Source organism: Panthera uncia, chromosome E1 (genome assembly GCF_023721935.1).
Source record: "Panthera uncia isolate 11264 chromosome E1, Puncia_PCG_1.0, whole genome shotgun sequence".
Lineage (NCBI taxonomy): Eukaryota > Metazoa > Chordata > Mammalia > Carnivora > Felidae > Panthera > Panthera uncia.
In genome coordinates, this window is record NC_064814.1 from 44,024,161 (window position 1) to 44,044,648 (window position 20,488).

The 20,488-nt window shown below is 42.3% G+C and overlaps 1 protein-coding gene across 2 annotated transcripts in view; it reads right to left on the bottom strand.

Annotated features, from left to right (window-relative positions):
• YWHAE (tyrosine 3-monooxygenase/tryptophan 5-monooxygenase activation protein epsilon) overlaps positions 1 to 19,689 on the bottom strand; it is a 54,450-nt gene extending 34,761 nt beyond the window's left edge. Inside the window, exon 1 of one of the 2 annotated variants that reach the window (XM_049636728.1) lies at positions 19,519 to 19,689. In XM_049636728.1, coding sequence (XP_049492685.1) covers positions 19,519 to 19,582 — 64 coding nt within the window. In that variant the 5' untranslated portion in view covers positions 19,583 to 19,689. The remainder of the gene's footprint in view (positions 1 to 19,518) is intronic. The other variant, XM_049636729.1, reaches the window with a different exon arrangement.
• Between the last annotated feature and the right edge of the window lie 799 nt (positions 19,690 to 20,488).

A 20,488-nucleotide genomic window follows, 5' to 3' on the forward strand; every position in this document is an offset into this window, starting at 1 on the left:
GTTAGACTGACCTAGAGTAACACACCATTTTTTAAATTTTCATGTTAGTCTGGCTAAACCCATCATCCAATTGGTTTCTAAAGTATTTCTTAATATCTACAATGTTTTGGTGAGAAAAAGGTATGTTGCTAAATGATATGTATGTTTCCATGAAAAAATGTAATACAGATGTGTACATCCACTCTTTTAGGAAACTTTCCATATTAACATCCATACGATCCAGATTTTTCTTAGTGATGTATCAATGGTGGAATTGGCAGCATTTTTCTTTATTGGTGTTATACAAAGTAATAATGTATGTCAAATCAATAGCATGTTGGGGTCTATAAAATGGAAGTATCTTCCTGTGTTTGTACGTGCATGGACACTTGAGCAAAGACAAAATTCTCGAAGTATATTCAAACTATTAACAATAATTACTTCTGGCAGTACAGAGAAGCTGTATCTATTTGACAGGGCTGTACTATTGGACTTTATAACATTTAATTTTAGCTTTTGTAATTAAAACAGACATGCGTTTCACATTTTAAGTAATGTTTAAAATATTTAAATACATGAGTTCTTGTAGTGAAAACATTATATGCACTGAGCATTCATGAACTCGTTGTACTGTAAAATGAAAAGCTCCTTTCAGAAAAGGATGGTACAGAAGCCAAAGGCCTCAGGTTTATTTACCTTTTTTTATAATGTTTATTTTTGAGGGAGGGAGAGAGGGCATGCAAGCAAGTGGAGGAGGAGTAAAGAGAGGGAGACACAGAATCCAAGGGAAGCTCCAGGCTCTGAGCAGTCAGCATAGAGCCGGGAGGAGGGGCTCGAACTCATGAACCATGAGATCATGACCTGAGCCAAAGTCAAACACTTAACTGACTGAGCCATGGGCACCCCAGGTTTGTTTACTTAGACCAGCAAATTCCACTCCTCAAAATCTCTCCTAAGCAAATAACCCAAATTACAGAAAATGCTACATTGAATGTAAGTATTTCATTGCAGTATTACTAGCAATATACTAGCCAAAAACGTTTGTTACTGGATGTTACACAGCCAATAAGAATATTTACAAAATAGTTCGTGATATAAGAAAAATGTCCATAATACAAAACTGTGCAAAACGAGATAAAAAGGTATATAAAAAACAGGCTCCGGGGGCGCCTGGGTGGCTCAGTCGGTTAAGCGGCCGACTTCGGCTCAGGTCATGATCTCGCGGTCCGTGAGTTCAAGCCCCGCGTCGGGCTCTGTGCTGACCGCTGAGAGCCTGGAGCCTGTTTCAGATTCTGTGTCTCCCTCTTTCTCTGACCCTCCCCCGTTCATGCTCTGTCTCTGTCTCAAAAAAATAAATAAACGTTAAAAAAAAAAAACAACAAAAAAAAAAAAAACAGGCTCCTCGCTGGCTCAGCTGGAAGAACGTGCAACTCTTCATCTCAAGGTCTTGAGTTTGAGCTCCAGACTGGATGTACAGATTACTAAAAAAAAATTTTTTAAAGACATATATAAAAAAGATATATAAAAAACAATGAAATAGTGAAACAAAACAAAATCTGCACAGAACACATCAGTTAATACAAGTTTTCTTCCCACCTTTGGTTTTTCAAATTTTCCACAAATATACATCTACACTGAAAAAAAATACAGAAAATATACTAGATAGAGGCTTTAGCTGGAAAATATCCAAGTTACTCAAGTCAATTTTAATGCACTTTAGCCAGCTACTATTTTTAGTAATGATTGTCCTCAATTCCTCTCTGCTTCACAAGTGTCAGTAAATTTAAAAAAACACTTTCAGGGGCGCCTGGGTGGCGCAGTCGGTTAAGCGTCCGACTTCAGCCAGGTCACGATCTCGCGGTCCGTGAGTTCGAGCCCCGCGTCGGGCTCTGGGCTGATGGCTCGGAGCCTGGAGCCTGTTTCCGATTCTGTGTCTCCCTCTCTCTCTGCCCCTCCCCCGTTCATGCTCTGTCTCTCTCTGTCCCAAAAATAAAAAAAAAACGTTGAAAAAAAAAAAATTAAAAAAAAAAAAAACACTTTCAGATTTTTAAGCTTAAATACTTGATGTCAAATAAAAATAAGAGAAAAAAGTAATTTTAATTATTTAAATCACATCTTGATTAGTCAAATAAGTCTACTTGATAATCAATCAAGACTTGATGTGAAGACCTCTACAATAGGCCATTCTCTTAATCTATTATCTTCAAAGTCATACAGAACTAAAATAAAATACACTGCTTTACATATTACTACTAGTATTCCAAAACTTTCAGCTTTTAAAAGCGTAGGAAAGAGGGGCGCCTGGGTGGCTCAGTCGGTTAAGCATCTAACTTCGGCTCAGGTCACGATCTCGCGGTCCGTGAGTTCGAGCCCCGCGTCAGGCTCTGCGCTGACAGCTCAGAGCCTGGAGCCTGTTTCAGATTCTGTGTCTCCCTCTCTCTCTGACCCTCCCCCATTAATACTGTCTCTATCTCAAAAATAAATAAACGTTAAAAAAAAAATTTTAAGGCATAGGAAAGAAAACTGGGTAACAATATTAATGCAGTCTGATAGACAAGAATAAAAAGTAAAGACAAAATGACTAAAGAAATGTTGGCAAATAACATTCTGAATGGAGGAAAACTAAATCAAGAAAGTCATAAGCAAGTTGTAGCAATGACGAATAAAAGACAAAGGCATAAAGGACCATGTTAATGGTTATCTGTTAAGTCAGGAAGAGGAAAAACCAATTTAACAGCAAATAGTCTAGAGAAAAAAACCAACGTCTCCTGTGGCCGTTCCCCAGTGCCCCCAAATTACATGCCTTACAAATCACACACTGAAAAGATACATAAAGAAAAAGAAAAGGGGCACCTGGGTGACTCAGTTGTTGAGCATCGACTCTTGATGTCTGCTCAGGTTACGATCCCAGGGTCGTGGGATCGAGCCCCGCGTCAGGCTCTGCACTCAACACGGAGCCTGTTTGGAATTCCCTCTGCCCCTCTCCCCATCTCGCTCTCTAAAACTGCAAAATAAAGAATAAAAAGAAAAAGAAAGAAAAAGGAAAATAGAGGGCCGTATTACTGTCTCATTAAGTTCCTACAGCTTCTTTCCTATCCAGCCCTTTATAAAGTGTTAGTCTAGCAAGAGGTTACAAACAGTTATTTTTCTTATGCTCAGCATTGTTTTATTTGCTCTATTCCTTGATTAAGTAACAGTTGAGGGCACCTGGGTGGTTCAGTCTGTTAAGCATCCGACTTCCTCTCAGGTCATGATCTCTCAGTTAGTGAATTCAAGCCCCATATGAGCTCCCGTGCTGACAGCTTGGAGCCCGGAGCCTGCTTCAGATTCTGTCTCCCTCTCTCTCTGCTCCTCCCCTGCTTGCCTTCAGTCTCTCACTCTCAAAAACAAACATTAAAAAAAAAATTTTTTTTTTTAAGTAACATTTGAACATGTTCAATGGCCATATTAAAAAGTAGAAGGTTGGTGGTGGTGCCTGGGTGGCTCAATCAGTTAAGCGTTCAACTCCGGCTCAGGTCATGATCTCACGGTTTGTGGGTTCAAGCCCTGCATCCGGCTGTGTGCTGACAGCTCAGAGCCTGGAGCCTGCTTCAGATTCTGGGTCTCCCTCTCTCTCTGCCCCTCCCCTACTCACACTCTCTCTCAAAAATAAATACTAAAAAAAAAATTTTTTTTAAAAGGTAGAAGGCTGAACAGTAAGTTAAGGGTTTGTTAGATTCCAAAGCTAGAAAGAAACAGAAGAATCTCACAATGAGGGAGGGGAAAGAGGGAGGATATCAGTTCTTTAAAATAAATACAGAATTATAAGAAAAATTCCACATTTATAAATGGGATTCTACTGGCTACAGGTGAGGAACATATTACTACCGTATAATCTAATAAATCCGAACATTTTCTTATAACTATATCAAGACCAATTCTCTTCTGGAAAGAAAAGTGAGCATAGTGGCCTTTTCCATTCTCTTCATTCAAACAACTAGCAAAAAAAAAAAAAAAAAAAAAAATGGGGGTGGGGGATAAATCCCAAGGCACCTAGCTGGCTCAATCAGTTAAGCATCCAATTCTTGGTTTCAGCTCAGGTTATGATCTCATGATACTTGAATGTGAACCCCTCATCTGGCTCCATGCTTACAGCACAGGGCCTGCTTGGGATTCTCCCTCCCTCCCTCCCTCCCTCCCTCCCTCTCTCTCTCTCTCTCTCACTCTCTCTCCCCCCTCTCTCCCCTTCCCCTGCTCGTGCTCTCTCTCAAGATAGTAAGAAAACTTTAAGAAAAAAATGTTTTAATAAAAAAAGGGTAAATTCCACTCATTTTGTTTGAGGGAGGGGGAAAATGTTTGCCACCTTTCCTCCAAAATTTTCTAAATTTATCTGCAGTACCTATGTTGCACAGTTTCAGAAGTTATACTATCCAGTGACCCTTAAAATGCTGCATTAAAAGAACTGCAAACAGGGATGCCTGGGTGGCTCAGTCGGTTAAGTGTCCGACTTCAGCTGAAGTCATGATCTCATGGTTCCTGGGTTCGAGCCCCTGCATCAGGTTCTGTGCTCAGGGCCTGGAGCCTGCTTCAGATTCTGTCTCCCTCTCTCTCTCTGCCCCTCCCCCGCTTGTGCTCTGTCTCTAAAATAAACATTAAAAACAAACAAACAAAAAGCTGCAAACAGCAAATTTGAATCAATTATTGAGAGAAAAAAAGACCTAGAAAATTAAAATAGGTAAAATCTATTTAAGTACGTACAAAAAGCAAAAACAACCTCAGAAAATATTCATGTACAATACCTCAGTAACGCTGGTACTTCCTTAAAACTTGATGCCTCTTTGGGTATATTAAGAGCTCACCTTCCAGACCTTCCAACCACCACTTAACTTAGGTTGTACCACATGAAATGATCATTTTTACAGGTGAAAAATGATTGAAATTGAGGTACAAACTGCCAATTATAAAATAAATAAGTCATGGGGCACCTGTGTGGCTCAGTTGATTTCTGCTCAGGTCATGAGTTCAGGGTCATGAAATCAAGCCCAGCGTCGGGCTCCTGTCCCTCCCTCTCCCTCTGTCTTTACTTTGCTTATATGCATGAGTATGCTCACTCTCTCAAATAAAAACAAAAAGGGGCGGGGGGGGGGGGGGAGCCTGGGTGGCTCAGTCAGTTAAGCGTTTGACTTCGACTCAGGTCATGATCTCGCAGTTTGTGGGTTCAAGACCCATGTTGGGCTCTGTGCTGACAGCTCAGAGCCTGGAGCCTGCTTCGGATTCTGTGTCTCCCTCGCTCTCTGCCCCCCCCCCCCCGCCCACTCTTGCTCTGTGTCTCAAATAAACATTTAAAAAAACTGTAAAATAAATAAGTCACAATGCTATAAAGTACATACAGCATAAGAAATATTGTCAATAATATAACTTGGTATGGTGACAAACTACACTTATTGTGGTGAGCACTGCACAATGTACAGAATTACTGAATCACAACGTTGTACACCCAAACTAGTATCCCATGCATGTTCACTATACTTCAACTAAAAATTGACTGAAATTGGCAATTTCATATAGTTCAACCTCATAATTCATTCAACACAAGCAGAAATATAAATGCAAATTTGTCCTCCCTGGGCTTGGACGTAGTTTGCGGTGACATGGCTACACGCACCAACAAAGTCGGAATTGTCAATAAACATGGGACATGTTATGGTGCCTCCCTCAGGAAAATGGTGAAGACTGAAATGAGCCAGCACATGGGGCGCCTGGGTGGCTCAGTTGGTTGAGCGTCCAACTCCGGCTTGGGCCATAATTTCACATTTGTGGGTTCAAGCCCCACATCAGGCTCTGTGCTGACAGCTTGAAGCCTGGAGCCTGCTTTGGATTCCTTGTCTCCCTCTCTTTCTCTGCCTTTCCCCTGCGTGCACTCTGTCTCTCTCTCTCTCAAAATATAAAAATAAAAAACATTAAAAAAAAAGGTTTGGGGAGGGGTGCCTGGGTGGCTCAGTCAGTTGAGCGCCTGTCAGTTGTGCTTCAGATTCTGTCTCTCCCTCTCTCTCTGCTCCTACCCCACTTGCACTCTGGTCTCTCAAAAATAAAATAATTTTTTTAAAAAGAAACAAGCCAGCACACAAGTACACTTGCTCCTTGTGTGGCAAAACCAAGATGAAAAGATGAGCTGTGGGGATCTGGCATTGTGGTTCCTGCATGCAAACCATAGCGAGCGGGTGGTGCCTGGAACTACAACACCACATCTGCTGTCACAGCAAAGTCAATCGTGAGAAGACTGAAGGAGCTGAAAGAAGCTCCACCATTTGAAACATTGCTAGCCTATAATAAATGGGGCAATTTATACAACAAAATTTAAATAAATAATTTATGTAGAAATGCAAATTTTGAGAATGGAAGTTTTCTATTCAATGAAATCAGTAGCTAAGATGGCTGGATCAAAAAACCAAAGTTGTAGATGTAATCTAGATCTGAATTTAGATTCATTTCCTAGCTCTCCATCCACTTGTCACAAGGCAAAGATTTTAAAAGTTGCAGGGGCGCCTGGGTGGCTCAGAAGCGTGCAACTTCGGCTCAGGTCAGGATCTCAGTTTGTGGGTTCGAGCCCTGCCTCAGGCTCTGTGTTGACAGCTCAGAGCCTGGAGCCTGCTTCCGATTCTGTCTCATTCTCTCTCTGCCCCTCCCCCACTCACTCTCTGTGTCTCAAAAATAAATAAATGCAAAAAAAAAAAAATATTTTTTTTTAATAAGCTGCAGCCTCAGAGGCCCCAGCTGAGCTTCTGACTTCAGCTCAGGTCGTGATCTCACAGTTTGTGAGTTCGAGCCCTGTATCGGGGTCTCTGCTGTCAGCGTGGAAGCCGGCCTCCAATCCCCTGTTCCCCTCTCTCTGCCCCTCCCCTGCTTGCACTCACTCTCCTCAAAAGTAAACATTTAAATATATATAACAAATAAATAAATCAACAAAATAAGTAGTTTCAGCCTGCAAATTCATTAAATAACTTTCAGAAAAGAAATCTCTCAGGGTGCCTGGGTGGCTCAGTTGGTTGAGTGTCACACTCTTGATTCTGGCTCGGCTTGTGATCCCAGCCAGGGTCGTGGGATCAATCCCCAAGTCGGGCTCCACACTATCTGTGGAGCCTGCTTAAGATTTCCTCTCAGGGTGTCTGGGGTGGCTCAGTCAGTTAAGCGTCCAACTTGGATTTCAGCTCAGAACAGGATCTCCTAGCTTGTGAGATCGCCCCTTGTTGGGCTCTGCAGACAGCAGGAAGCTGGCTAGGGATGCTCTCTGCCCCTCCCCCCACTCACTGTCACTCTCACAGACACACACATGTGCTCTCTCTCTCTCTCCTTCAAAATAAATAATACACTAAAAAAGGTTAAAAAAAAGAAAGAAAAGACTCACTCTCTCCCCACTAGCTCGCACACATACTCTCATAAATACTAAAAAAATAAAATAAAATAAAATCTCTCATTATACAGATGATAAAAACAGGCCTTGAAAGTAACCATGTCTCAAGAGAGTGATCCACATAAAATCTGAACGTAACAAACCTCCCCCTAAATTTAATGGCTTCTTGTCCAGTGCTTGTTCTACTATCTCTTGTTGCCTCTCCACTGGAAAATATACTCGACCTCCACACCCCTGTCTCCTTCATATGAAAGAAAATGCTAGGGGCGCCCAGGGTGGCTCAGAAAAGTTAAGCATCCAACTCTTGGTTTCTGCTCAGGTCATAATCTCACAACTAGTGGGTTTGGGCCCACCATCAGGCTCTGCACTGGCAGTTTGGGGCCTGCTTGGGATTATCCCTCTGTCTCTCTGCCCCTCCCCAACTCACGCGCAGGCACTCTCAAAATTAAACTTTTTTTTTTTTTTTTTTAATTTTTTACAAACGGGCGCCTGGGTGGCTCAGTCAGTTGGATGTCCAACTCTTGATCTCAGCTCAGGTCATGATCTCACAGTTCATGGGTTTAAGTCCCACTTTGGGAGAGCCTGCGTGGGATTCTGTCTCTCCCTCTCTCTCTGCCCCTCCCCACTCTCCTTCTCAAAAGAAAAAATTGCTAAACAGAGAAATTAAGTCAAAAGACTCTTCAAAGGAACTTCTAAGTTACAAAATTAAAATCTATGGAACAGAAATAAGAGCTTCAAGGAGACTGGACTAATGTTTACATACAAGCACAGAAGCTATCAGCCTGGGAGTGCAACATCCGTCCCAGTGATGTTACCTATTTACTGCCACCTTTCCTAATGTTCTTAATCCTTACCTGTAAAATAAGTGGCATATCTACTTTGCAGGGGTTTTTTTTGAGGATTGAGAGAAATAATAAGTACCTGGCATAATTAATAGATGTTATTAGAGAATTTTATTATCACAGAGTCAATGAAAACTTTTTAAAGCTTTTCAGTTTGTTAGCACTACTTGACCATAGCAGTCAATAAAGTACATTTGTAGTTTTCTAGTCCTTGATACAGGACAGGGACCAGCAATAGGTATGGTGCCTTTATTAAACATCACTGTTGTTACTAATTCAAATTAACTCAATTACACATACTAACAGAAGAAATAATTCTAAAAACGTTTATACATTCACTGCAATATAAACTCCTTGAAGAGACCCTTTGTCTATTTTGTTTAATGATGAATCCCAAGTGTCTAGAACAGTGCCTGGTACATAGTTGGATCTCATTATGTATTTGTCAAATGCCTTTGGAACTTACTTTTAACACTCTGAATACTAAGGCTTTCAAAACACAATAATCTTGGCATTCAAGTACAATTTTTTTCTTCTTGTACCAGCCTAAAGAGAAGCACCTCTCACTCTAGAATTAACTCCTATCTTCCCTAGAAACAGGCAAAAAAAAAAAAAATCTTGTGTAAGCCTTCTGAAGAACTTTAAAACGTTCCCAACTAGCTTCTGTTAGGTAGAAACAGGACAACTTTGGGGTGCCTGGGTAGCACAGTGTGTTAAGCGTCAGGACCCCTGGTCTCAGCTCGCATCATGATCTCACTGAGCCCAGCACTGGGCTCTGCACCGCTGGCACGGAGCCTGCTTGGGATTCTCTCTTCTCTGCCCCTTCCCCACTTGTGCGTTTTCTCTCTCTCTCTCTCAAAATAAATTAACTTTAAAAAAAATTTTTTTTTTAAACAGGACAACCTTCTACCCAGATTCTACAATTTTGACTGCAAAGAAGTACCACTCTCATTAGTCTCACGATTGGGGGAAGTGGGAAATTCCCTCTGACTCCATCAAAACAGGAGTTTTCTCTTCCAAGAGTTTAAGAGGATATCCCCTCAGGCAGCCAAAAATGTTAAGCCTTGGTAGAATCAAAAAGATGAGGTGCAGAGAAAACAGAGGTAGAAAATAAGAGATTTAAAAAGAAAAGGGGCGCCTGGGTGGCTCAGTTGGTTAAGCGTCCGACTTCGGCTCAGGTCACGATCTCACAGTCTGTGAGTTCGAGCCCCGCGTCGGGCTCTGTGCTGACAGCTCAGAGCCTGGAGCCTGCTTCAGATTCTGTGTCTCCCTCTCTCTCTGCCCCTTCCCCGCTCATGCTCTGTCTCTCTCTGTCTCAAACATAAATAAAAACATTTAAAAAAAAAAAAAAAAAAAGAGAGGGGTGCCTGGGTAGCTCAGTCGGTTAAGCATTCAACTTCAGCTCAGGTCATGATCCCACAAGTTCGTGAGTTCGAGCCCCGCATCAGGCTCTGTGCTGACAGCTCAGAGCCTGAAGCCTGCTTCAAATTCTATGTCTCCCTCTCTCTCTGCTCCTCCCCCACTCATGCTCTGTCTCTCTTTCAAAAATAAATAAAAACATTAAAAAAAACTTTTTTAAATAAAAAGAAAAGAGATTGGCAAGATAAGCGACCTAAGACACTGACATATGGGGAAAAAAGGAAAAAAAAGGTCAAGGTCTAAATCTTTTGTCATATTTTTGCAGAATTAGAAGACACATTTGTTTTAGAATACATCAGGGGAAAAAAGCACCAAAAATAACCCTTGTACTGACACAGCTTAAAAGAAAGGTTACACCATTCAAATTTATTACTAATTTCACTTATTCTTCTAAGTCTCTGAACAGCCAAGAAACCTTCACCAAAATTTCAGCAGTTTTAAAGCTGTGAAACCTATTCTGCAGATTTTGTATTAATGAATTCCTTTTGGAAATTCTAAAAACAAAGTCATAACTGGGGCACCTGGGTGGCTCAGTTGGTTAAGCGTCCAACTCTTGATTTCGGCTTAGGTCATGATCTCAGGGCTCATAAGTTTGAGCCCTCTGTGCTGACAGCGTGAAGCCTGCTTGGAATTCTCTCAGCCCCTCCCCCACTCACACACACATGGGCTCTCTCTCAAAATACACATTTAAAAAAATAAAATCATAACTGTCAGTGATATTTCCTAGTCAAAGAACACACAGTGTTTTGAAATTTTCATGATATTCTTCTCATAAAGTTTTACTACTTAAAACAACACATTATAACAAATACAATGACTAACCACCAAGGTACAAGTAGTATTAATTGGTAGCATTTTATTAATCAGAACCCATTCACTGCCCAAGGCTTACATTAAGCCTTTAGAATCACATTTCACAAAACTGGTTATAGGTAGTATATACACTATATGTACCTACTATAGATAGTATCCGTGTGTTCCTAGTGAGTAATCTTGAGACTGCTAGCAAAAATATTTTAATCCTAAATTATATTTTTATTCTATGGAATCTTTCATTCCAGATCTACCTACAACAGGTGTTTTATTTGTCAGAGAGACATGAACATTCTCTTGAATATTAACCTGGAATTAGTATCAAAAGAACTACAGACCAGCTCAACATGGCCAAATTATGTATTATATTGCTTCAGAATAATTTGGACAACCTTCACTTTTAGGATATGCAAATGTTCAGATTTGAGTTACAATTAAGGATTTTCAGAACTAATTTCTCTTTATGCAAATGTAACTTAGAGACTAACACCACAAGAGTACACTTGCTAGGAAAAACTCAAAAGAGATAATTCATCTTATAATATGACCACAGTATACCCACAGCAAAATTTTACTTCATCTTTCACACCGGAAAACAGGAATACTCTGCCCTTTAATGAACCCACAATTTCATAACCCTGTAAATTAGCAGGCAAGGCAAGTAATCATTAATTGCCCTTCTACAGACAAGGAATGCAAGGGTTCCAAGGCCTTTGCACTATACCACATCTGCCAAAATATGAAAATAGTCATAAATTTCAATGCAACGTGTCTCTTTGAAATTTCACAAATGAACGTTAAACATATTTCATATTGCTTTAGCTGGATAAAATCCTGACCTGATCACAAATCAAGCTTACCAATGACAGATCTGCCCAGCTATTGTGCTAAATCGTTGGAAGAAGGGCTACAAATTGAAGATTAAATTTAAAACAAGATAAACCAGGATTATGGTCATGTTTTCTAAACTAAATAATTCAGTGTTCTAAACAGAATGGTCATAACAAGGTATGGGGTTAGACTATAGAAGCGTACTTGGGGAAAATCTTCCAAGCTTAGGACAGACACTGCTACTAACACCTAAGTCAAGTATTTTTAAAGACTTTTTTAATGTTTTTTTTTTTTGGGGGGGGGGGGGGAAGAGAGGGATGGAGAGATAGAGAACAAGGGGGGGGGGGGGTGTGAGAGGGGGCAGAGAGAGAGAGACAGAGGATCCAAAGCAGGTTCTGAGCTGACACAAACTGACATCATGACCTGAGCTTAACCACTGCATTCATCAAAAACACAGATCTACTCAAGACGGACAGACATAAAACTAACATATTTGGCTTTGACACTATCAGTCAGGTCCACCGGTTGGTGGTTTGTATGAATCTAAATGAGATGAGTAAGAACAAATGGTCTTAAGTACAATAACCGTAAGGCAAGTTTGCATCTCCGAACAATCCTAGTTTATGCCTACGGTCTTAGCACTATTATGAATTGCTACCCCTTCGTTTCAAGGTACCCTGATTTGAATGATAAATTATGATGGCCCTTTAATTATTATGGCAGTTATTATGACCCAATTATTATGTAGTCTAACATGAATATTTAGTTAATGAATTCAAACCACAGAATTATGTTGGCAAACCAATTTGCTGTTAACTGACCATTTCAGAAACAGTATAACTTTTTGCTACTGTTCCTCACTACCCCTTAATGGATTCTGTATGACAGCTCTCTAGGCTAGTACCTGGAACATTTGCAAATCATTTGTCAACCTCTCCCCCTCCTAAAAGTGTTATGACTAAATCATTAACTTAAAGGCTGCATCCATCAAGACAAAAGGGGGGGGGGTGGACAGAGGTTTTAAATAAAAGCAATTTGCAGAAATGCCTGGCCATACCCCAGCAGACTCTACAAACCGAGGAAACCAAGGAAACCGTATGCAAACACAAATTTTGAGATTACCTAAAATCCCTCATTCTAACTTCATTCACTGTCCCTTAAAATGAGATTTTTTTAAAGTTTATTAATTTTTTTTTAATAATCTCTCCACCCAATGTGGGGCTCAAACTCATGACCCCAAGATCAAGAATCGCACACTATGGGGCACCTGCATGGCTTACTGGGTTAAGCGTTTAAGAATCCAACTTCGGCTCAGGTCACGACCTCACGGTTTGTGGGTTCGAGCCCCATGTCGGGCTCTGTGCTGACAGCTCAGAGACTGGGGCCTGCTTCAGATTCTGTGTCTCCCTCTCCCTCAAAAATAAATAAACGTTGGGGAGCCTGGGTGGCTCAGTCAGTTAAGCGACCCACTTCAGCTCAGGTCATGATCTCACGATTCGTGGGTTAGAGCTCCATATCGGGCTCTGTGCTGACAGCTCAGAGCCAGAAGCCTGCTTCAGATTCTGTGTCTCCCTCTCTCTGCTCCTCCCCCTCTCTCAAAAATAAACATTAAAAAATATTTTTAGTAAGTAAATGTTAAAAAAAATTAAAGAGGGGCGCCTGGGTGGCTCAGTCGGTTGAACGTCCGACTTCGGCTCAGGTCATGATCTCGCGGTCTGTGAGTCTGAGCCCCGCGTCGGGCTCTGTGCTGACAGCTCGGAGCCTGGAGCCTGCTTTGGATTCTGTGTCTCCCTCTCTCTCTGACCCTCCTCCACTCACACCTGTCTCTCTCTCTCCTTCAAAAATAAATAAACATTAAAAAAAAAAAAAAATTAAAGAATCGCACGCTTTTCGGACTGAGCCAGGGAGGTGTCCTAAGATGGGATTGTTTTGAAAACACGAGGTTTCTTTAGAAAAGCGTGAAGATGTTTTATCTACTATTTATGACAGATACAAGTCAAGCACCAAGACACATTATTTGAACTACTAAAAAAGTAAGTATACAGCATTCCCAGCTTACTACCTTAATTAGTTACACACAGGTCTCTTTTGTGGCTTAGAAGTGGCTTAGAAGAAATGAGAGTACTGGTCTAAAGATCAGCAGACAAGTTCTGGCTTTGCCATTTACTAGCCAACCAGTCATGTGGTAGAAAAAAAAAAAAAAAACATTGAATCTCAAATTCACTTTCCTGAACCATAAAATGGAAGCAACATTATCTAGTTCACTGATACATGATATAAGTAAAAAAGTTTGTGAAAGAAGTTTGTGAAATGTGAAATTCTAGATAAATGTGTGCTATAAAGTCTAAAAGTTTAACCTTTACCCTACTCCTGTCATTGCTGTTTAAATACACACTCGTCTTAAATATAAAGCAAAAAAAAAAAAAAAAAAAAAAAAAAAATTGCTGCAAAATCAGCCTTACAGCCTTCTTTTTTAAAAATTATGCTTTGGGTTAGGGGCGCCCGGGTGGCTCAGATGAGCGTCTGACTTCGGCGCAGGTCATGATCTCACGTTTCATGGGTTTGAGCCCAGAGTCGGGCTCTGTGCTGACAGCTCGGAGACCGGAGCCTGCTTCACATTGTGTCTCCCCCTCTCTCTGCCCCTCCCCTGTTCACGCTCTGTCTCTCTCTGTCTCTCAATAATAAATAAACGTTAAAAAAAAATTAAAAAAAAAATGCTTTGGGTGGCTCAGTCGGCTAAGCATCTGACTTCAGCTCAGGTCATGATCTCGGAGTTCGTGAGTTTGGCCCCCCACAGAGTCTGGAGCTTGCTTCCGATTCTGTGTCTGCCCCATCACTGCTCATGCTCGCGCTCTCTCAAAAAAAATAAAATAAATAAAATAAAATTTATTTTTTTATTTTTTTTTTTGAATTATGCTTTTGGGGGCACCTCAGTGGCTCAGTCAGTTAAGCATCCCTCTTCGGCTGAGGTCATGATGTGGCTTCTCATGAGTTCCAGTGCCCCATCAGGCTCTAAGCTGACAACTTGGAGACCGCGTCTCCCTCTCTGTCTCTGCCCCTCCCCCGGTCACACTCTCTCTCCCAAAAGTAAATAAACATTTAAAAAATTAAAATAAATAAATAAATAAATCACCAAAACTTTCAAAAAAATTATGCTTTTGGGGCATCTGGGTGGCTCAATGGGTTAAGCGTCTGACTTCAGTTCAGGTCATGATCTCGCAGTTTGTGAATTCGAGCCCCACACTGGGCTGTCACCACAGAGCCTGCTTCAGATCCTCTGTTCCCCCCCACCCCTCCCCCACTCGTTCTCTATCAAAATAAATAAACTTTAAAAAATGAAAAAAAAAAAAGTTTTTTTAATTATGCTTTCAGGGGTACCTGGGTGGCTCAGTTGGGTTAAGTGTCCAACTCTTGATAACAGCTCAGGTCACGATCTCACGGTTTCCTGAGCTCAAGCTCCATGTCAGGCTCTGTGCTAAGCCTGCTTAGGAATCTGTCTCTCCCTTTCTCTGCATCCGTGCTCTCTCAAAATAAATAAATTTTAAGAAAATAAAAATAGGGGCGCCTGGATGGCTCAGTTGGTTAAGCGTCCAACTTCGGCTCAGGTCATCATCTCACAGTCCGTGAGTTCGAGCCCCGCATCAGGATCTGTGCTGCTATCAGTTCAGAGCCTGGAGCTTGCTTCGGATTCTGTGTCTCCCCCTCTCTCTGCCCCTCCCCCATTCACGCTCTGTCTCTGTGTCTCAAAAAATGAATAAACATTAAAAAAAAATTTTTTTAAGAAAATAAAAATAAATAAAAATAATGTTCTCAGATCTTCTTAAAGTATTGGTAACTCATTTGTAAAATTAGATACATTAAATTACCAGACTGAAATTTCACTTTCTATATTTCACTTGCTATATATACCAGGTTAAAGTCTAGGAGTGTTTTAAATATTTCATATTCCTTTGAACAAGCTTATTAGACAATTATGAAAACTCTGCTTGTTTGCACAGACTCTTCAACGTGTTTGTTTGTACTTACTGAATCCAAATTTTGCTCAGATTATGTGTTCTAGACCATACTAGAATTCAAATTGAGACCTTTTCAAATAAAGGTGAAAAGGATGCCTAGGAATGTCCGCAGTAGTAAGAATTTACTCCCATCATCTCAAATTACAATGATTTCATTATATTCCATAGTTTGGGAAGCCAACAAAATAAACTGAAATTTGCCCACTGTGCACAATACTGTACAAAAGCCTAAAGTAGGGGTGCCTGGCTGGTTCAGTTGGTGGAGCATGCGACTCTTGATCTTGGGGTCATGAATTCCTGCCCCATGTGGGGTGTACAGTTTACTTAAACAAAAAAGTATTTTAAATGTTAAAGTAAACACAAAAGAGCATCCGATTTAATTAAATATGAAGGCTAGGGCACCTGGGTGGCTCAGTCAGTTAAGCATCTGACTTCGGCTCAGGTCATCTCATGGTCTGTGAGTTCAAGCCCCTAGCTGGCTGGACTCTGTGAAGACAGCTGGGAACCTGGAGCCTGCTTCAGATTCTGTGTCTCCCCCCCTCTCTCTGCCCCTCCCCCGCCTGGAGCCTGCTTCAGATTGTGTCCCCCCCGCCACCCCTCCCCATTTGGGCTCTCGCTCACTCTTGAAAATAAACATTCAAAAAAATTTTTTTTAATGTTTATTTATCTTTGAGACAGGGAGAGATAGCATGAACGGGGGAGGGGCAGGGAGAGAAGACGACACAGAATCTTAAGCAGGCTCCAGGCTCTGAGCTGTCAGCACAGAGCTCGATGCGGGGCTCGAACTCACAAACCGTGAGATCACGACCTGAGCCGAAGTCGGAGGCTCAACCGACTGAGCCACCCAGGCGCCCCACAAAAAAAAAAAAAAAAAAAAAAAATTTGTTTTAAAATTAAGGCTAAAGGTTACCTGTAGAAGGGATTTTTTTAATTGTGTTATCCAACTCTGCTTATATTTAGGCAGGGGGAAAAAAACATTCAATAAAGTTAACTCCCATTAACTGAAATAGCAATAATAAAAATTATTATTGCCCTACATAGAATTGATAGTAACCTGCTTTAAACTCGTTACTAAAGTTACTCTTTATCCGTTTTTCTCTCCCTAACATCTATTAAGGAGTTTATTCACAACATGTTCCCACCTTCACTGACTATAGAACAAGCTAGAGATGAGGCTCTGGTATTTTAAAAAGGACTGCGCTCAAGTAAATAACTCAGAATAGATGCATTCATTCACACAGAGAATGAATCACAAGTGACCATCTAAACTTTACCCCTACCCCACAAGGAGCCAATCATCACAGGGAAAAGGTAAGAAAGGACAAAACCAGCAACTACCCCACAAACCCAATGTACTTTATGCTGACCCCTCTACTCTGAAAAATGTGAAAAGCACTTTTTCCGCTTTTATTTTTCCTTTTCTGTACTACTGTGGTTTGTGTATATGGGAATGTTAAGACTTGGTTCAGAAATGCTTAAAGGTAACAGGCTTGCTTAAAACTGCTACAAATGTTAGAAAACCTATGTCTTAGACTACTAAGTGATGCCGCTAGATTTAATCTCCAAGGTGAACACTCCTACCCCAAACTTCAATATTTCCTATCTGCAACCGCCAAGTGTCCTTTTCCTGAACACAGCTTAGCTCTTCCTCCAGTACCATTAAATAATCCATATAAATTGATTCCAATTCCCCAGAATATAATTAAATGATGCTACAAAAAAGTATTAGGTTCAACAGAGTATGCAACATAACAGATACTGCAGGAACCAGAAAAGCCAGTATTTACTTCCAACCCAAAAACAAATCATTTAAATGCACTCTTCTTCTACTCCCCACACCACATATTGTTCAGTGACTAAAACTATGAGGAATTTTTGTCACCACAAAACTGAATTATTGCACTCAACAAAGGAGTGGACACAGGTAGAGGCTACTTCCTGATGACTGCTTTCCTCTTCTTCCCAATGAATTAATTCCTCCCTATCTTGTGCCCAGCAGTCACAGGAGTTCCTTCCCACCTGGTAGATCCTATTTCCTTCCCCCTTTATATCCTGAAGGAGACACTTAACGTTTAAATAACTTAATGAAGTGGCTCTCTCTAGATAACACTATGTTCAATAACCAACAGGGCTGTGGTTAAAACTCCTCACCACCCAGCTCCAATATTATCACTAAACCATCACTTGCTTGGAAGCTACAATCATGAGCTTCCAAAATCAGTTTTAAAACAAATTAAAAACAAAAAGCTTCTTCCACACCCTTTTTGGTTTTGGCAAAACCTAAATCCGAACTTGAGAATTTGAGCTTAAATCCTTACAGACCAGAGAGCATTCAAATATAATTTCAAGTTTCCCCCCAAGGACACTAATAGATTGAGAGGAACCTATCTGGTGCCTAAGGGGGATGAAGAAAAACTTCCACAAGGAACACACCTACATTGTTTCACTTTTAAACACGGAAATAAAGACAAATCTGACCTTGAGCTGTACTTCCCCATCTTATTTCCCTCTCCCTCCCAACAAAAACCTTGTTCAATACAAATAGGTATGTAAGAATTTATGAAATGCAATTGGAGTTCCTGACCTTTTCTAATTTTCAAATTCTTGAATCCTAATATATGATGATACACTGAGACTACCCCTGAGGCTATTCACATGACCAACCTGGCATTCAAGGAAAGCATGGGCCCTACATAACATTTTGAAAAATAAGTGGCTTCAGTAATTATGAAAAAATCTGAAGATCAATGGTTGTTTCCAACCTTGTCTCACCCCTGAACAGAATTAAAACCACAGAAACCACATATAAGGTTTTTTGTTTTTATAATACTACAGGTTTAACGGATGTGGGGTAATTCAAGTTACCTAGGTCCAAAATGGAGGAGGTAATGGCAATTTTAAAGAGCAGCACCCTTTGACGACTAAACAGACACAATGGACATTTCGATCAAGTTCTAAAAAAATGACTCAAGAACCTTTAGGGGCAAAGGAGCAATGAACAAAGAACTGTTCAAATCTGTACACAAAGCCATTTCTTTAAAATAGAAAAGAGAAAATACGATCTGCTGGGATGCCCTATGTTCAAAATCCAATAACCAAACCCTCAGCTGAGGGCTTCGGGTAGGTTACGACCTCCCCATTAAATACAAACACGCATTCCAAGCCGGGGGAGTCAACCAAAATACAGTTATTAAACGTTATTTGAAATAACTTTATTTTCCAACAGGTCTTTTCGTTTGTCATAATGGTAACTGTAAACAGTAAAGTCATCATTTTTACAAACTGGTAAACTGAGGCACGGGCATTTAAAGGACTAAGAATCATGGTCTCCTTATTTCCTGTTCAATGCTTTATCCACCAGAACCTGCCCCCCCCCCACGCCGTCCCCAGCTAACGATGCCAGAAAATGATTACAGGAACTTGCGAGCTCTCCAGGATAAGTCCGAGAAAAGGGACCGTGAGCGAGGTTTTTCTAGACCTCCCCAGAAGAAAGCAAGGTTGATTGAACGTAAAGTCTAAAAATCACTCAATACAAGGTGTGCCGGCCTACGGAAAGGAAATCCGATCGCAGCATCTCGGCTGGCCTCCGCTCAAGGATGAACTGCAGTGATTCCCACTCTGTCCTTCCCCACCCCTCACCCAAGACGGCCCTCCACCACAAACCCAAAGCCCTCCGCTCGCAAGGATTCTCCTTTGTGAGACTCCACAGCCGCCGCCCCACATTGGGCCTCCGGGGAAAAGCCACCGCCCCCACCCGCCATATTTCCCTGAAAGGCGCCCGCGCTGCAGCTCCTGGTGCCACTCTCCCCCATGTGACGGGTGTTTCTTCTCCCATCACCCCACCCAATTGTTCGCCACATCCCAAGATGGCCCAGAGGTTCCCCTGGGGATTGCTCGCGCGGAGACAGCACCCGCCATCTCCTCCCCCTCCCCCGCCCCGGGACTCGCCCTCCCCCCCCCAGCCGCCATTTTACAACCAACTCCTCCACCCTCTCGCCTCGGCCTCCAGGCCCGCGAGTGTCTGCAACTGAGGACGCCAAAGGGGTCAAATTCCTGGGCCTGGAGCCTCCCACCGCTCCGGGAGCCCACAGGCCATTTCCTGCTTCCCGAATCCACGTCCCCGGCCAGGTTCGGAGACGATGCCGCCATTTTGTCTCCTGCTCCCGGCCTCTGTGGGCGGCGGCAGAGGGTCCGAGAATTCCAGCCCCCCGTAACCCCCCCAACTCACCGTCGTATCGCTCAGCCTGCTCGGCCAGCTTCGCCTGGTACACCAGATCCTCCCGATCATCCATAGCGGCAGCGGCTCCGGCAGGGTCTGCGCGACGGATGGAAGCGGATAGTGTCTCCGACTCTCTCAGCCTCTCGCTCCGTGTCTGGGCAGCAAAAATGGCGGCGCCTCAATCCGGGACTTCCGCCTGCGCACGCGGACAACTGCTCAGCTCTATGGCAACCGCTCCCTGGCAACTGGCGCGGGGTGGGGGGCGGGTCCAGGAGCTCAAAGCCCGAAGAGGCTGGAACCAGCCAGAAGCCCCTCCTCCGTGGGCTCCGCAGGCGTTGGAACGCTGAGGCGGGAACTGCGACGGCTGGGAGGGAGAACTATCCCGAGAGATTGAGGGAAGAGAGAGACAGCGCGGGGGAGGCCGCCTGGACGGCTCCTGAAGTGAGTGAGCGAGGGAGCCTGGGCTGTGACCTAAGGCCGACGCCTGGACGTGCGGGAAGAGAGCCAGAGGCTGTAACGGTTTTTATAATGGCAGGCCTTCCTCACTGAAACCAACTTCTGTCCTACCTGCTCCTTTTTCAGCCAAACCCAGTCCTGGGACATTTTCACACCCTTTTGACACCAGGGTTAAGAGTGGGATTCTGCTATAATTGGTAGGGGAAAGAGGCCTGCAGATTTCACACCTCAACTTCATCCTTGCCTTTTGCAGTCTTTTTCTTCTTCCTTTTTAGTCTTCTTTTTCTCCTTAGGCCCACCGTGGATAGGAGAGGGAAGTTGTTAGAGAAATCCGGTCTGGAGTGCAAGGTGCAGAAGAGTGGGACCAATATTAAATCGAGATGGAGGAGGCAAGACTGGGAAAGAACCTGGCCTGTGTTTCTTCCCAATGGATTCCCAGCACCTTGTACTCAATAACATATTAGTTGCATGACTGAAGCTCAGGTCAGAATACAAACTCTGTGGTGGGATATGCAATAGATGT